This window comes from Ranitomeya imitator, chromosome 4, assembly GCF_032444005.1.
Source record: "Ranitomeya imitator isolate aRanImi1 chromosome 4, aRanImi1.pri, whole genome shotgun sequence".
Lineage (NCBI taxonomy): Eukaryota > Metazoa > Chordata > Amphibia > Anura > Dendrobatidae > Ranitomeya > Ranitomeya imitator.
Window position 1 is genome coordinate 204,313,327 of NC_091285.1, and position 17,809 is coordinate 204,331,135.

Below are 17,809 nucleotides of genomic sequence, written 5' to 3' on the forward strand. Positions count from 1 at the left end.
AGTGCAGACAACGCCATAATAAGAATGAGCATCCCCCTAATGCGTCTGCTGATGCAAAGATTGACGCACATAAAGGAGCAGGCGTCTGCAGCAGAGGAAAAGGAAAGCCTTGATGACAGTCAGCCATTGTCTGGTCAGGGCAGTCTACAGGACGAGGTAGCGGGCGAACAGGAGGAGGAGGATGAGGAGGATGATGGGGATGAGTATTTTTTTAATGAGGAAGCTTCTCCGGGACCACTGGAAATTGGTGGCGTGGCAAGGCCGGGTTCTGTTTTTTTGAAGGACACAAGTGACGTAGATTTGCCTGAAACTGCCCCTCAACCCAGCACAACCGCAGATTTGACAACTGGAACTTTGGCCCACATGGCGGATTATGCCTTACGTATCCTCAAAAGGGACACACGCATTATTAAAATGATGACCGATGACGATTACTGGTTGGCCTGCCTCCTTGATCCTCGCTATAAAGGCAAATTGCAAAATATTATGCCACATGAGAACCTGGAACAAATATTAGCAATCAAACAATCAACTCTTGTTGACCGTTTGATTCAGGCATTCCCAGCACACAGCGCCCGTGATCGTTCTGACACGAGCTGCAGGGGGCAGCAGACCAGAGGTGTTAGAGGTGCACAAATCAGAAGTGGCGTTGGACAGAGGGATTTTCTGACCAGGTTGTGGAGTGATTTTGCTATGACCGCAGACAGGACAGGTACTGCAGCATCAATTCAAAGTGACAGGAGACAACATTTGTCCAGTATGGTTACTAACTATTTTTCATCCCTTATTGATGTTCTCCCTCAACCGTCATTCCCATTTGATTACTGGGCATCTAAATTAGACACCTGGCCAGAATTGGCAGAATATGCATTGCAGGAGCTTGCTTGCCCAGCAGCTAGTGTGCTATCAGAAAGAGTATTCAGTGCTGCTGGTTCAATATTAACCGAAAAAAGGACTCGTCTGGCTACCCAAAATGTTGATGATCTAACCTTCATTAAAATGAACCACTACTGGATTTCAAATTATTTTGCCCCACCTTTCCCGGCTGACACCTAGCTTTCCAATGAAAAGGTCTTGCTTGTGGACTACTCTGACTGACTTTTCCAATCTCGTAATTTGCAGCAGCTGTTTGTCCAGCATACGACATGTTTACACCTCCCTAAATGGCCAAACTCCCCCCCACGGGGCCGTGGTCTCGCCACTTGGCGCAAGCACCAGTGAGAGTGCCGTTTGTCTGAAGAGGTGGGTGTGCACGCTTTTGGTCGACGGCACTGCCACTGGGTCCCTCATAGTACAATAAAGTGTCTCTGGCGGTGGTGGCGCGCAACCAACGTCAAACACACCGTTGTGACATGAGCGGCCCTGGGCCTGTACCGCCGGCCACAAGACAGTTCCCCCCCCCCCCCAGCTTAAACAGTGCTCTACGATTTGCAAAATTATCTCTCACAGCTCCACCAATGTTTAGTCTATGCGCTGACATCCTTCAATGCCTGGCACTGACAATACCAATGTGTTGACATGTATGATGCTACTTAAAATAGTCTGGGGCAGTGTCCTATGTTTACACCAGTAAATACTTTGCGCCAAATTACTAGGTCAGAAACACAGCAGAGGAGCCCACCCCTGTACCTAAGTATGCCACCCTTTTGTTTTTTGGTTTTGTTGTATTGCGAGACATTAACATCTATTTATTTTTTGGGAGTACTAACTGTCAGACACTCATTACAATCGGCCTCCGCTGACAACACCAATGCTGCCTGTGTACCCCTGCAAGATAATTCCAAGTGCATAGAGCCTACTTTTGTTATGTTAGGCCTACTATGCCTGTCTGCGGTCCCTCCTTCCAATACTCCTGCACTGACCACACCACTGCTGCCCGTGTACCCCTGGAAGCTATTTTAAAGTGCCTACAGCCAACTTTTGTTATGTTAGGCCTACTAAGCCTGTCTGCGGTCCATCCTTCCAATAGTCCTCCACTGACCAGACCACTGCTGCCCGTGTACCCCTGGAAGCTATTTTTAAGGGCCTACAGCCTACTTTTGTTATGTTAGGCCTACTAAGCCTGTCTGCGGTCCCTCCTTCCAATACTCATCCACTGACCACACCACTGCTGCCCGTGTACCCCTGGAAGCTATTTTAAAGTGCCTACAGCCAACTTTTGTTATGTTAGGCCTACTAAGGCTACGTTCACATTAGCGTTTTGCGTGTTTGCGTCGGGCGACGCAGCGGCGACGCATGCGTCATGCGCCCCTATATTTAACATGGGGGACGCATGGTCATGCGTTGTGCTGCGTTGTGCGACGCATGCGTTTTTTTTTTGCCTCAAGCGTCGGGCGCAGAAAACGCAACAAGTTGCATTTTTCTTGCGTCCAAATTTCGGCAAAAAACGACGCATGCGTCGCAAAACGCAGCGTTTTTGCGCGTTTTTATTTGCGTTGCGTCGCCGACGCAGTGGCGCACAACGCAAATGTGAACGTAGCCTTAGCCTGTCTGCGGTCTATCCTTCCAATAGTCCTCCACTGACCACACCACTGCTGCCCGTGTACCCCTGGAAGCTATTTTAAAGTGCCTACAGCCTACTTTTGTTATGTTAGGCCTACTAAGCCTGTCTGCGGTCCCTCCTTCCAATAGTCCTTCACTGACCAGACCAATGCTGCCCGTGTACCCCTGGAACCTATTTTAAATTGCATAGAGCATCCTTTTTTTAATTGTAGGCGTACTAAGTCTGTCTGCGGTCCATAATTGAAATTGTCCTCCACTGACCAGAGCAATGCTGCCTGTGTACCCCTGTAACCTTTTTTAAACTGCATTGAGCCAAATTTTTTGTTTAAGGCCTACTATCTGTGTCTGTCTGCGCCACTCAATACAGCTGTCCTCCTCTGAAAAAAGCTGAGCGTCAATAGTCTGGTTTTCAGCCTATAGGAATTTGAAAACTGCATTGGGGCTACTACTTCGGTAGGGCCTACTAACTGTGTCTGCCGCTCCAAGGTGTTCTCCAGGTTGCCTCTCCATAGCTTCGATCTTCTAGCTCTCGTTAAGTAGTTGTTGAAACAACACTGCATTAGGCCTACAAGTTGGGTCTGGGTTGTAGAGACGGTGTCTTCCGCTCCAAGGTGTTCTCCAGGTTGCCTCTTCATAGCTTCGATCTTCTAGCTCTCGTTAAGTAGTTGTTGAAACAACACTGCATTAGGCCTACAAGTTGGGTCTGGGTTGTAGAGATGGTGTCTTCCGCTCCAAGGTGTTCTCCAGGTTGCCTTTCCTGAGCTTCTATCTTCAGGCTCTTGTTAAATAGTTGTTAAATGGAACAACTGCATTTGGCCTACTAGTTGGGTTGGGGCCTACTAACAGTGTCTGCCGCTCCTTGAGGTTCTCCTGGTTTCCTGTCCTGAAATTCCATTTTCAGGCTCTCGTTAAGTAGTTGTTAATGTTAGACTGCATTTGGCCTACTAGTTGGGTTGGGGCCTACTATCGGTGTCTGCCGCTACTTGCTGTTCTCCTCCACTGAACAAAGCTGTGCCGCCTGTTTACTACTGTTGCCAATTTTGAACTGCATTTAGACTACTTACTGATTTGGGCCTACTCTCTGTGTCAGCCTCTCATTACAGTTGTCCTCCACTGCAATGCCCCCTGGTTAGTCCTGTTACCAATTTTGAACTGCATTTAGCCCACTTTATTCTTTGGGCCTATATCTGTGTTTCCTCCTCATCCTGCCCATTGCCCAGGCAGTGATAGATGAGTCTGCTGGTACATTGACCCATAACGCAACATTCCCCGTGCACGCTACACAGCAAGATTGTGACCCTGCTGAAAGTCAGGTTCCTCTTCCCGCATACCATACCACCTTACACGGGGACAAAGAGGAAGGTGCAGGTTAAAGTGCAGGTTCCTTCATCAGGTGGAGGGAGGAATACTCGTTGGCGACGTCACTGCCACAGGGCCCCTCATAGTAAGCAAAAGTGTCGCTGCCGGTGGGAGGCGCCCCCGCCGTGCAAACACACCGCTGTACTTTGAGGGGCCCTGTGCCAGTGCCAATGCCAACGAGTGGGGCCCCCCCTGCTTGCTCAGGATCACAGCACTTGCAAAGTTGAAATGCTTACCTCTCCCTGCTCCACTGCCGTGACGTGGTCCAGATTTCCTGGGCCCACTAAATACTTGAACCTGCCCTACCCCCCACAACTTTAGCCAAATGACCCCCAATTTCCAATGCCTTTATGCCTTTCTATTATTATAAGGTAAATTAAGATCGACAAGCTTCAGTAACAAGAATGGATGTTTTTGCCATTAAAATGGGCACTGTACATGTTTTCCTGGCCTCCACTCACTGCCGACTATGCTCCCCCATTGACTTGCATTGGGTTTCGTGTTTCGGTCGATCCCCGACTTTTCGCGATAATCGGCCGATTCCACTCGACTGTTGAGATAGTCGGGTTTCGCGAAACCCGACTCGACCCTAAAAAAACTAAAAGTCGCTCAACTCTAGTCACCACCTCCCACATGCAGAACACAGGGGTACTTGGCCGAATGAGTGCTCCTGTCTATGGGTTAGAGATGGCAGCTAGCCGAATGATCGGCCAAAGCATCGTTCAGCCGACAGCCATCTAATTTGCATGGCGGGCTTTACACGCAAGAATTAAAAACAATGCTTAGGCAAAACAGTGATGAAGCATTAATTGGCACGGAGTGGCTTGTTGCCGTCAGGGAGTACTAGTAGTTGCAGCATTTCAAAAGATGTAGTAGTTGTAAAATGGGGAATATTTACCTGAATTGCTGGATTCATATTTATCCTCAGATTACGCTCAATTTCTAAAACTGCTACAAAAAAAAAAAAAGTATAAAAGTTTACTTACAGATGTAAATGAACTCCAGGTAGCAAACAGTTCAATATATAGGTCCCCTGGTGCTTCAGTACTATTGGTAGCTAATCCAAGGGAGCAGCCAACCATGAACCCACTGTTAGTCCAGATATATAGGACTTCCCAACAAGCAATGACGATAGCGCCCATGTGGAAGGAAATCTGAATTTGATTTACACCAAGGATTTAATCAGAGTTCTATAAGAATGTGAACATTACACGGAGGAGCGGTGATATTCAGCGGCATTCATAGAGTAGCAGCCACCACCGGGTACAGACAACCAGCTCATATTCAAATGCATGGAAGCGGATCTGTAGTTCTCAGCAGCGATTACCGTTTACTGAACTGTGCTCATCTTGACAGGGCTGTCCGGTTATTTCAGATAGATGAACTATCCACGGGATAGGACATTGATATTAGATCAGTGGGGATCTTACACCAAGACTATAACGTAGCGATACCCCACATTTTATGGCTAACATACAACTGTCTAGTGTAAATGATCTTTCATTTGATTCCTAGAATATTAGGGTGTACAATAATCAACCAGTTTTAGGACAAGACCAGCCACTTCTTCACTGTATAAGGCTAGAGCGATCACGGTTGTGAGAAAACGCAGAGTTACATATACTTAGAAGGTCTACGCCTCAGTCAGGGTGGATGTTAAGACATTTGCCACCATATATATCCATCTCTGGTGAATGTCAACCAATGAGAGTATTAAAGGCTATATTTATCGTGGGAAAGCTCCCAAACTCCGTGTGCTCCTAGCCTTATACCTTGAAAAATGGCTTGTTCCAGTCTCGAGACCAGACCCAAGGAGAAAACTCACCTGATCTTCAGGAACTTTCCAACATGGGCTGTTCTACAAGTGAACACTGGCCGCCATGACCTGTGGAGAAAAACATTACACAGATAAATGAACACTGCTTAACTATATAGCCAACGAGCAAAACTAAAATTAGCAATAACCCTCAGAGGACTATGGCTACATGAAGTAAGAACTGTGTGGGCAAAAGAATAACGCCACTTTTACAAGTGCCGATTTTGTAGCTATATACTAAAGCAGGAGTTTTATACTTTTACGTACTTTGGTTTTGCTTGAAAATATACCAATAACTGATCAAAATGTCGAAAGAGATCCGAAAGGTAATCCGAGACCACACATTAGCATCCAGCTCCATTACACACCATTAGTGTAAGAGGAAAAATGGACACCAGAAAAATGACTACAGGTTTCCAAGATCCACAAGAACTTCAGTGTCTAAGGCCAGATTCACACATTGGCATTTCACAGTCAGATTACAAAGCACGGACCAGCCATGGTCGTACATCTTTCTACTTCATCAGATTTTGGTACCAAAAACGCAGCAAAACCTGATACCTCTTTTTTTCACCACCCATTGCTTTCAATGGGTGAAATAGGCTGAAAACATCTTGAAAAAAGAGACATGCTTCATTCTGCAAAACCCAAGGCTTTGCACAAAATACTGGGCACAAAAATACAAGCTGTGTGCATGAGATTTCTGAAGTCCCAGACTTTGTGAAAAACAGTTGAAAATTTATAAAAATGCAACAAGTTTATATCTCCAGTTTCTGAGACCTGTCACTTTATTACTCAATTTTCTGCAGTCAATGGAGCAGTGTGAGGCCATTTTTTGCGTGGCCTACTAACTTTTTTTAAAAATTTTATTGAAATTCTTTTTAGGGAGGTATGGTGGCAAAAAAATAAAAAAAATAATGAGTTTAAATTTTTCACTTTACAGACGTTTCCATGCAGTTTATTATTTTTATATGGCTGACTTTTACGGACAGATGGCTGTGTGGCACAGGTAGCAACTCCTGGGTATGGTGCAGGATTAGCTTATTACACAGGTACCGGGCATGGGACATACTACTACGTTCTACAGGGACCTAAACTAAACCCTGAACAATAACTAGATGGCATTATCACTCCAAACTTTACAGTCGACACAATGCAGCCAGACAAGTAATGCGCTCCTGGCATTCACCAAACTCGCCCATTAGACTGCAAATTAAAGAAGTACAATTCATTGCTCCACAGAACAGGTTTCGACTGCTCTAAATTCCAGTGGTGGCATGCTTTACACCACTCCATCCAACACTTATTGTGCTTGGGGATGTAAGACATCTGCTCGGCCATGGAAACTCATGCCACAAAATGCACTATGAATTGTGGTTATGCCAATGTTACTGCCAGAGGAGGTGTGGACTGTGCAGTTACTAAGTCAGAGCATTGGTGACGTATGCACTATGGGCCTCAGCACTCAGCGACCCCACTAACTTTACGTGGTCTCCACAGGGCGGCACGGTGGAGCAGTGGTTAGCACTGCAGCCTTGCAGCGCTGGAGTCCTGGGTTCAAACCCCACCAAGGACAACATCTGCAAAGAGTTCTCTCCGTGTTTGCGTGGGTTTCCTCCGGGTACTCCGGTTTCCTCCCACATTCCAAAGACATACTGATAGGGAATTTAGATTGTGAGCCCCATCGGGGACAGTGATGAGAATGTGTGCAAAATGTAAAGCGCTGCGGAATATGTTAGCGCTATATAAAAAAAAAAAAGATTATCATCATCATTATCATCATGGCCGAGTTACTGTTCTTACACTTTCAATAACACCAATCACTTTTTCAATAATGGATTACAAACTGGCTTACCCCAGTGGTGTCCTACTTACAGGACCACGCTTTAGAACAAGCATTCTTTCACTAAAGTAAAGGCAGACTGCATGACCAGGGCTGGATTTTATACACCCGTGACAATGGGACTGATGCCTCCCAACACCCATGCCAACTTTACTGGCGACCGATGCCGTTGGGTCATTACAGTGTAGAAAGCTGACTGCATCATTCCAATCAACTACTTCTCTTCAGTTGAAAGATTACGTTCCATTTGGGACCTTTTCACATTTTTCCAGAGGATTTGTTCCTGTAACAAACCCACTATTCATGCATCTGGTAGTAAACACTGGGAATGCTTGTGCTAAGAGTCAGTGAGCGTTCGCTTTCCCAGCCCCATGCCGGACTGGAAACATGCATGTCACTACACCCACACAAGCTAGCCGAGCATATGAAATCAGAGAGACACGGGGTCAGATATTTAGGATGGCACACAAAACATAATACCACATTTGTTCTCGCAGCACAATTTCCATGCCTTTCTGCACATGCCACATCATTTCATTATAAAAGAATGACAAGTTCAAAACATAGTGCATGAGATCACACAAGCCTCAATTATGGAGGTCCGTGTACTGGGATAACAGCCAGCAGCTGCAGTCATATGCGGGAAGGCTAAAGGAGTTTGAGGGACATATAGAAAATCTGTAGGTACTGTAACATGAGGAATCCTAGCCGTGTAATATATGCTCCATTATACAGATCCAGTACTCGTCACATGACTGACCATATTCCATTTACTTTTATCATACTTATGACCACTTTGTCTTCAGTTTCTTTCGAGACCAGTAGAGAAAATCATCAACTTGTGATCACAAGTGCGCAAATCACACATGGCTAGTGATGGGTGAACCCCTAGACATTCGGGTACAGCGGGTTAGGCCGAAGTTTTGTTTGGGTACCAGAACCCCATTCACTTGAATGGGGACCCGAACATCCAGTGTTTGTGATGTTGTCATGTGCATGATCACGCGGAAAACACTGCCTCTCATCAGTGGCAAGATCATTACCGCCGGCAGAGAACTACGCCTCCCTGGTTGTCAGATGACAGCATAAGCCTGCAGCTGTGACCGCAGGTAACGATCTTACTGCCGACCAGAGGCAGTGACCAGAGGTAAAAAGTGTGCTTCTGATCACCACCACTATGCTCCCCATCCCTGCTTTAGGGTATGTGCGCACATTAACTATTTGATGAAAGACATTTCTGCTGCAAATACTGGAGTGTTGGCAAGAAAAACGCAGCATAAAATAAGTTTTTCCCCATTCATTAAAATAGGTGAAAAACTTCTCAAGAAAAAAAATTTGAAACAGCTTCAAATCTGCAAGGAAAAATAATCTTACTCACTTTGCTGGTCCTGGGAAATCCTTCAGTTTTTGTGACAAAAACGCAGCAAATACCCTAAGCCCTCATTCACTCATCTATATTCACATACGTGAAAAAAAAAAAATCTTACTAGTGTCAGTATTTTACATCAGTGTGCGGTCTGCAAGAAATATATAAATTCCATATCGTCTCCTATACTTTGTAACATTAAATAAGTGCAGCACACAAGTGTCATCCATGTGCTACATGTTTTTACAAACCCATAGACTTGTATCAGCCTTTTTAATCTGTGATACCGGAAAAAACAGACATGTGAATTGCACCATAGATTATAAAGGGTGCGCGTTGTATCCTTGGGAAAAAAATAACAAAACAGATATAACATGTACTTGCACCATGGCCATCTGAATGTGGCCTTAACCTGGGTTGTACGCAGGGGGCTGATTTGCAGTGTTGGGCACTAGAGCCTGAGCAAAAGGGAAGTCGCTGCATTGAATGCATATACCGTATAGGTTTTCAATGTGTTCATTTCCTCCCAGAATCCAGAAACATCTGCAGGAAGTACAGGTCGATTTCTGTGCTGTATGCTGGCATAACGAAGAAAATCAGTAAGAAACTAGGCAATGGAGAGTCTAAGTAGTGACCATCTGGCGCAGGAATGTGAGAGACCCCCCAGCAATAAGATAAAACACCCAGTGCTGCCACCCACATGGGCTACAGATGAATGGAGGGATTTACATCCGAAGGCCAAAGAATGATTTCTGCACCAGAAAACTGTTCTATGACATTTAAGACAGAACCTTCATTGTCACAATTGGGAAATGGCATCCTCAGTCACTGTCTGGAAAAGCCAAGCATCAGAATAGGAATAAAGTATGAAAGAATATACTGATAGCAGCCACGTGCCGACCTCATTGTATATGTATTTATATGTCACAGAACTTTACTGATGACCCACATAAGATTGGTGGGACCACACACCCAGCTGTTATCACCACCCGTGGTAATCAGGTGCAAACATTTGGAGTCGAACAGCGCTGATTAATGGCCGCTGCAGACCAGCTTCTATTCATTTCAATGAGAACTGTCCTGCAGTGGAAACCTAGTGTACAGATCTGTGGTGTCCAGCTCCGCACAGCGTTTACATCAGGCAGCCACCACTGGAGGCGAGAACAGCTGATTGGTGGGGGTGCAGGGAGTCCGATTCCCACCAATCATAAAAAGTACTGGACAACCTCTTTAAAGTTATAGGGAGCTAAATATGCTGCCCCTAGTGGTGGCCACTGTTGGCAACATTTTCTCAATGTACCTCCACTTATGCCAGCCATATTTTGTTAGTTTTGGGAGGATATGTTTCTAGGATCAAGAGACCTGACCTCAATCCCCTCCTTACGCCTCTTTCACACTTCCGTCTTTCAGCTCCCGTCACAATCCGTCGATTTTTGAGAATGCGGGATCCTGCATTTTATCATAGACTTGTATTAGCGATTGTGACGGATGGCCATCCATTTCATCCGTCTTTCACTGGATCCTGCATAAAAAAACGGTCCGTCGGGCAGAGAAAACGTTCAGAGGAACGTTTTTTCTGCACGTCAGAAAAATCGGTCAGCGTCGCTGCCTGTGAAAAGCAGGAATCCAGCGATGGGTCCCGCCTGTTCAAAGAGAGCATGCGTGGAAGAATTTCCCGTCAGGGAAATTCTGTCTCGCTCGCTGTCTCTTTTATGCAGCATCAACAGTAGCAAGATATAATGTAAAAACATGTGCACTGGGCCCGTCTTTCTGACGGACCCATCGAGGCTATGTGCACCTGTTGTGTATGCGTCTTAGCGGTTTTCCACTGCGAAAACGCATACACAGCACAAACCAGGTTATAAAGAAATTGCAGTACTCTCACCTACCGGCGTTCCGGCGCAGCGTCAATGATGTTTCCGGCAGCTAGCGTTACTTCCTAGTAATACATTGCAAAGTCTCACGAGAAGTCGGTCTCGACCGCGACTTCTTGCAAGATTTTGCAATGTACTAGGAAGTAACGCTAGCTGCTGGGAACGCCGGTAGGTGAGAATACTGTGTTTTATTTTTTTTTAACCTGGTTTGTGCTGTGTATGTGTTTTCAAAGTGGAAAACCGCTAAGACGACGCATACACAACAGGTGCACATAAGCTCGACGGGTCCGTCAGAAAGACGGGCCCAGTGCACACGTTTTCCACAATCTGCACAGGATCTGTCATTTCAACGTCTTGATGGATCCTGTGCAGATTTGGAAGACGGAAGTGTGAAAGAAGCCTTAAAGGGAACCTGTCATGTCCTATGTAGCATGTAAACTGTCCCCAGTAGTGATGAGTGAGTACTTGTTGCTTGGGTTTTCCCGAGCACGCTCTGGTGACCTCCGAGTATTTGTTATTGCTCGGAGATATAGTTTTCATCGCCTCAGTTGCATGATTTATGGCTTCCAGATACACTCAATACATGTGAGGAATGCCTGTTTGTTAGGGAATTCCCACATGTATTCAGCGTATCTGGAAGCTGTAAATCATGCAACTGATGAAAACTATATCTCCGAGCAATAACAAATACGGAGGTCACCAGAGCGTGCTCGGGAAAACCTGAGCAACAGTACACTCGCTCATCACTAGTCCCCAGTGCATCATTAACCCCTATCTGACCTCGAACGGGATAGTACATCCGAGGTCAGATCCCCTGCTTTGATGCAGGGCTCCGCGGTGAGCCCGCATCAAAGCCGGGACATGTCAGCTGTTTTGAACAGCTGACATGTGCCCGTAATAGGCGCGGGCAGAATCGCCCGCACCTATTAACTAGTTAAATGCCGCTGTCAATCGCAGACAGCGGCATTTAACTACCATTTCCGGCCGGCCAGAAATGACGTCATCGCCGACCCCGTCACATGATCGGGGGTCGGCGATGCTTCAGAATGGTAACCATAGAGGTCCTTGAGACCTCTATGGTTACTGATCCTCGGCAACTGTGAGCGCCACCTTGTGGTCGGCGCTCACAGCACACCTGCAATTCTGCTACATAGCAGCGATCTGATGATCGCTGCTATGTAGCAGAGCCGATCGTGCTATGCCTGCTTCTAGCCTCCCATGGAGGCTATTGAAGCATGGCAAAAGTTAAAAAAAAAAAGTTAAAAAAAAATGTGAAAAAAATGAAAAAAATATAAAAGTTTAAATCACCCCCCTTTCACCCCAATCAAAATAAATGAATAAAAAAAAAAAATCAAATCTACACATATTTGGTATCGCCTCGCTTAGAATCGCCCGATCTATCAATTAAAAAAAAGCATTAACCTGATCACTAAACGGCGTAGCGAGAAAAAAAATGCGAAACGCCAGAATTACATTTTTTTGGTCGCCGCGACATTGCATTAAAATGCAATAACGGGCGAACAAAAGAACATACCAGCACCAAAATGCTATCATTAAAAATGTCATCTCGGCACGCAAAAAATAAGCCCTCAACCGACCCCAGATCATGAAAAATGGAGACGCTACGGGTATCGGAAAATGGCGCAATTTTTTTTTTTTTTTTAGCAAAGTTTGGAATTTTTTTTCACCACTTAGATAAAAATAACCTAGTCATGTTAGGTGTCTATGAACTCGTAATGACCTGGAGAATCATAATGGCAGGTCAGTTTTAGCATTTAGTGAACCTAGCAAAAAAGCCAAACAAAAAACAAGTGTGGGATTGCACTTTTTTTGCAATTTCACCGCACTTGGAATTTTTTTCCCGTTTTCTAGTATACGACATGCTAAAACCAATGATGTCGTTCAAAAGTACAACTCGTCCCGCAAAAAATAAGCCCTCACATGGCCAAATTGACGGAAAAATAAAAAAAAGTTATGGCTCTGGGAAGGAGGGGAGTAAAAAACGAACACGGAAAAACGAAAAATCCCAAGGTCATGAAGGGGTTAAGCGTATGTGTCCACGTGCCGGATTACATCCGGATTAGCTGCAGGTTGAACGCTGCATACAGCCGCAGCGTTCAACCCGCAGCGTCCAATCCAGTCTCCACTATGCGTGCGAACACAAATCCAGCGGCCATGTGTCATTTAAGACGCAGCATGCCTGTTTACCTTGCAGCGACGCTTCGTTGCCGCAAAGTAAATAACAGTCCTATTTATAGGGAGTGGCGATTCCAGATGTGTTCAATGAACACATCCGGAATCACCATGCGTACAGAGGGGGCCGGTGCTGTGGGAGTAGAGGGTTTTCTGCGCCGACAATCCAGACCGTGGACACGCACCCTAACACTTTTTTTTCATAAAAATTAGCGCTGTAATCCTTAGCAAAAGGGTTGTTGCCAGCCACACAATCTGAATAATGTTCCCTGGTTGGCGCCGAAGTCACTCGAAATCCCGCGCTAGTGCACTATGTATTGGGGAGGGTGGCACCCTACGCATGCGCCCTGAGTAGTTCCCAGCTTCACTGATTGGGTGCGCATGCGCCGGCACCAGTGAACCAGAGAACTACTCACAGCGTCAGCGAGCACATGGGGAGAGCAGCTCGTCACAGTGCATGCGTGGCTTGCCAATACGCAAATGTTCCTCCCCAATGCACACTGCGCAAGGGTAGAATTTGAAGTGACGTCGACGCAAACCTATGGAACATAAGTCAAACTGTGTGGCCGGCAACAACCCTGACTGAACGTAATGAAGCACACCCCTATGACTAAAGGAGCAGGTACAATATAAAGGACATGACAGATCTCCTTTAAAGGGAATCTGTCTATAAGAGCAACCCTTCTAAGCCATCTATGTTTGGCCATACAGATGACAGGAATTTGAATAAAATGATACCTTGATATCTGTGATCCAATGTCTTATTCAAGAGAAATTTTCTTATATGTAAATAAGCTGATAGAAGCTACGGGCCAGGCACAGATCTCCTTGAGAATCAGCCTCCATTGCTTATTTTAAATGCAAGGGGGTTGTTAGTCATTACATGTCTCACACTGGTAACGATGACAGTCTACTTTCCTAATCTACATGTCCCACATTTCTAATGTACCCTTTCATTAAAATTAAAAAGGTGTTTTTCCACTAACAAAAGTTAAATTTTATTCATTCGATCTTGGAATGAAAATTTCCACAATAGGAAGGGATTTAAAAAAATAAATATATGTTCCTGTGCTGAGGTGATCTTATAAATGTGCCCGTGCTTTGTACTGTGTAATGGCTGTGTCTGACTGTGCAGGAAAATATTCTGATCATACCACAGCTCCTGGACAGGAGGGGAGGAAGCAAAACAGGATTCAAGCAAGAACACAGGAGATCACAGCTGGTTATTTTTGTGAGGCAACACATTACACCTGTTTCTAAACAAGGCTTTACTTCACAATCAGCTGTGATCTTGTGCTGTTTTCTCTGTATACCTTTTGTTTCCCCCCTGCACAGAATCTGTGGTATTATCCACATTATGTCTTAATTAGATGCATTTGCCTAGCTTTTTTTTTTTTTTTTAAATAAAAACCTAGGCCTGTGTTCACTAGGTGTGTCAGTCTTCTGAATGAAGCAGGGTAGTGTGTGCTGCTGGTGAGAGATCAGCCACAAAATATGAGCTCTTTCTGAATGGAGACTGCATGGCTCAGATAGGAAAGCTAAGCAGTCTGTGTGTTGGAGCTGCAACCTGTTCAGTGTGAACTGTGCCCAGAGTTGAATTATTCTATTTGGCGCTGGAAGGTGCTTGATCTGAAGGTTATAGGAGACTGGCGGGATTGTGCCTTTTCTGTGTAAGATGTTTGCGGCTGGATAAAGAACTAATCTGTTCAAGTGAGCTTGCAGTGAAATACAGCTCCGGCAAAAATTAAGAGACCACCACATCAAAACCCTGTCATGGGCAGCCCAATCTCCAGACCTAAACCCCATTGAAAACCTCTGGAATGTAATCAAGAGGATGATTGATAGTCACAAGCCATCAAACAAAGAATAACTGCTTACATTTTTGTGCCAGAATCAGTGTGAAAGACTGGTGGAAAGCATGCCAAGATGCATGAAAGCTGTGATTACAAATCTACTATATAATTGTCTAAGGGGTACTTCCGTCTTTCTGTCTGTCCTTCTGTCACGGTTATTCGTTCGCTGATTGGTCTCGGCAGCTGCCTGTCATGGCTGCTGCGACCAATCAGCGACGTGCACAGTCCAGAAGAAAATGGCTGCTCCTTACTCCCCGCACTCACTGCCCGATGCCCGCATACTCCCCTCCAGACTGCCCTCACACAGGGTTAATGTCAGTGGTAACGGACCGCGTTATGCCGCGGTGTAATGCAGTCCGTTACCGCTGCTATTAACCCTGTGTGACCAAGTTTTTTTTTTACTATTGACGCAGCCTATGCAGCACCAATAGTAAAAACATCGAATGTTAAAAAATTATAAAAAAGATAAAAAATTATATACTCACCTATGCCGCCTTTCCCGCTCCTCGCGATGCAACCGGCACGTTCCGGTCGCACGGATGGTCTGGCAGAAGGACCTGCCATGACGTCACGGTCACGTGACCGCGATGTCATCACAAGTCCTGCACGGAAAGGACCTGTCGTGACTTCACAGTCATGTGACCGCTACACGGTCACGTGACCGCGACGTCAGCATACCCTGGGACCGGAAGATGCCGCCTGCACCCCACACAGGCGACAGTGCTACAACGCGCCTGCGGAAGGTGAGTATATGTTTTTTTTATTTTTTTAACCTGTGTCAGACGTGGCTGGGCAATATACTACATAGCTGGACAATATGCTACGTGGCGCTGGGCAACATACTACGTGGCGCTGGGCAACATACTACGTGGCGCTGGGCAACATACTACGTGAACATACCGTATTTTCCGCTTTGTAAGACGCACTTTATTTCCCCCAAATTTGGGGGGGAAATGGAGGTGCGTCTTACAAAGCGGATATATCGCTTACCGTTACAGGCTGGGATGAGGGGGTGTCCGCTGTCGCCCGCCACCGCTGCCGCGGTTGTCCGCTGCTGCCCCGGGAGATCCTGGAAAATCCGGTGCTGCGGGGGGCTCTGGCGACATTTTGTGAAAGACCAGAGCCCCCCGGCAGTTTGTCCATGCGTTCCTGTATGAATGACTTCGGGAAAATGGCCGCCGGAATCTCGGGAGATGAGATTTCAGTGCTGAGATCTCATCTCTCGAGATTCCGGCGGCCATTCTCCCAAAGTCAGTCATACAGGAACGCATGGATGAACTGCCGGGGGGCTCTGGTCTTTCACAAAATGTCACCAGAGCCCCCGAGACAGCCCTGCAGCCCCGAGACAGCCCTGCAGCACAGGAGCCCCCATGCAGCACAGGCGCCCCCAAGCAGCACAGGAGCCCCCAAGCAGCACAGAAGCCCCTCATCCCAGCCTGCAGCACAGGAGCACCCCTGCAGCACAGGAGCCCCCCTGCAGACCCCCTCATCCCAGCCTGAAGCAATGCTCCACTCTTGCCTCCAGCAACGACCCTGGGACCCTGATCCACTGCAGCCACAACCCCTGGTGAGTAATAAGACGCATGGATTATAAGACGCCCCACCAATTTATTAAAAAAAGTTTTTTTCCTATTTTTCTCCTCAAAATTTGGGGTGCGTCTTATAAACCGGAGCGTCTTACAAAGCGAAAAATACGGTACATATTCTAGAATACCTGATGCATTAGAATCAGGCAACCATCTAGTCATGGATATTCCACAAAATATTGATTTCTGAACTCTTCCTGAGTTAAAACATTAGTATTGGAGTTTCTAAATGATTGAACATTTGGCAGTGGTCTCCTAATTTTTGCCAGAGCTGTGTGCCTGCTAAATGAACTGTTTATTTGCCAAGATACATTTGTGCCCAGAAGAGGCTGTTTTAGTTTTGAAACCCTTAAGAGTTTTAAGGTACCTTCACACTCCGCAACTTTACAACGAGAACGACAACGATCCGTGACGTTGCAGCGTCCTGGATAGCGATCTCGTGTTTGACACGCAGCAGCGATCTGGATCCCGCTGTGCCATCGCTGGTCAGAGCTGAAAGTCCGGAACTTTATTTGGTCGTCAGGTCGGCGTGTATCGTCATGTGTGACAGCAAAAGCAACGATGCCAGCAATGTTTTTACGTGGAGCTAACAACCAGCGAGAACGATAAGCGAGTCGCCGTTGCGTCACTGGATCGCTCCTGCATCGTTCTGGAGTTGCTGTGTTTGATGTCTCTACAGCGACCTAAACAGCGACGCTGCAGCGATCGGCTCGTCTATATCGCTGCAGCATCGTTGAGTGTGACGGTTTACGAAAAGTAATAAAACTGCACCTGTTTGGACCAAAAAGCATTGCAGGTGTGAACGCTACCCAATGCCTACACCGGTCCATAGATCTTAACACCTTATTTACATATTGAGAAAAATGTGGATTTCTATGGAAGACTATATCAAGGTATCATTTTTTAAAATTTTCTATGAGCTACATGGCCATATAAACATGTTAAATGGGTTGATACTACTTACAGATCAATTGGCTAAAGAAGATGCCTTTACACATTAAAGAGAACCTTGCCCCTTGTACTTTACACGTTCGGTAGGTCCGCACTTTCCTTTGCCATGACATTCTAAAAAGCCAATGCAGAGTAAGAAGCTTGCATGAAATATTGCAGCTATGGGGGCTAGAAGTCGGGTGTCAGACACAGCCAGACTTCCTACAGAGAAGGCTCAAAAATTGGTTTATTATCTCCACACGCAATTCCGCAACTCCCTGCCGCGGGTAAAATGCATGCGGAATTCACATGCGTTTTCCCGCAAAACACAAGTGTTGTTAGCTTGCAGAATGCTTGCGCTTTACAAGCGATTTGAAGCATCGCTTGGAAAAGTGATTGACAGGTTGGTCACACTTGTCAATCATAGTGCTTGACAAGTGTGACCAACTTTTTACTATTGATGCTGCCTACGCAGCATCAATAGTAA

The 17,809-nt window shown here is 45.9% G+C and overlaps 1 protein-coding gene across 2 annotated transcripts in view; it reads right to left on the minus strand.

Moving 5' to 3' along the window:
• The window catches only part of GAS2L3 (growth arrest specific 2 like 3), a 61,986-nt gene that overhangs the window by 20,877 nt on the left and 23,300 nt on the right, over positions 1–17,809 (minus strand). Inside the window, exons 2-3 of one of the 2 annotated variants that reach the window (XM_069764300.1) lie at positions 5,687–5,746; positions 4,760–4,812 (exon numbers count right to left, since the gene is read on the minus strand). In XM_069764300.1, coding sequence (XP_069620401.1) covers positions 4,760–4,777 — 18 coding nt within the window. In that variant the 5' untranslated portion in view covers positions 4,778–4,812; positions 5,687–5,746. The remainder of the gene's footprint in view (positions 1–4,759; positions 4,813–5,686; positions 5,747–17,809) is intronic. The other variant, XM_069764301.1, reaches the window with a different exon arrangement.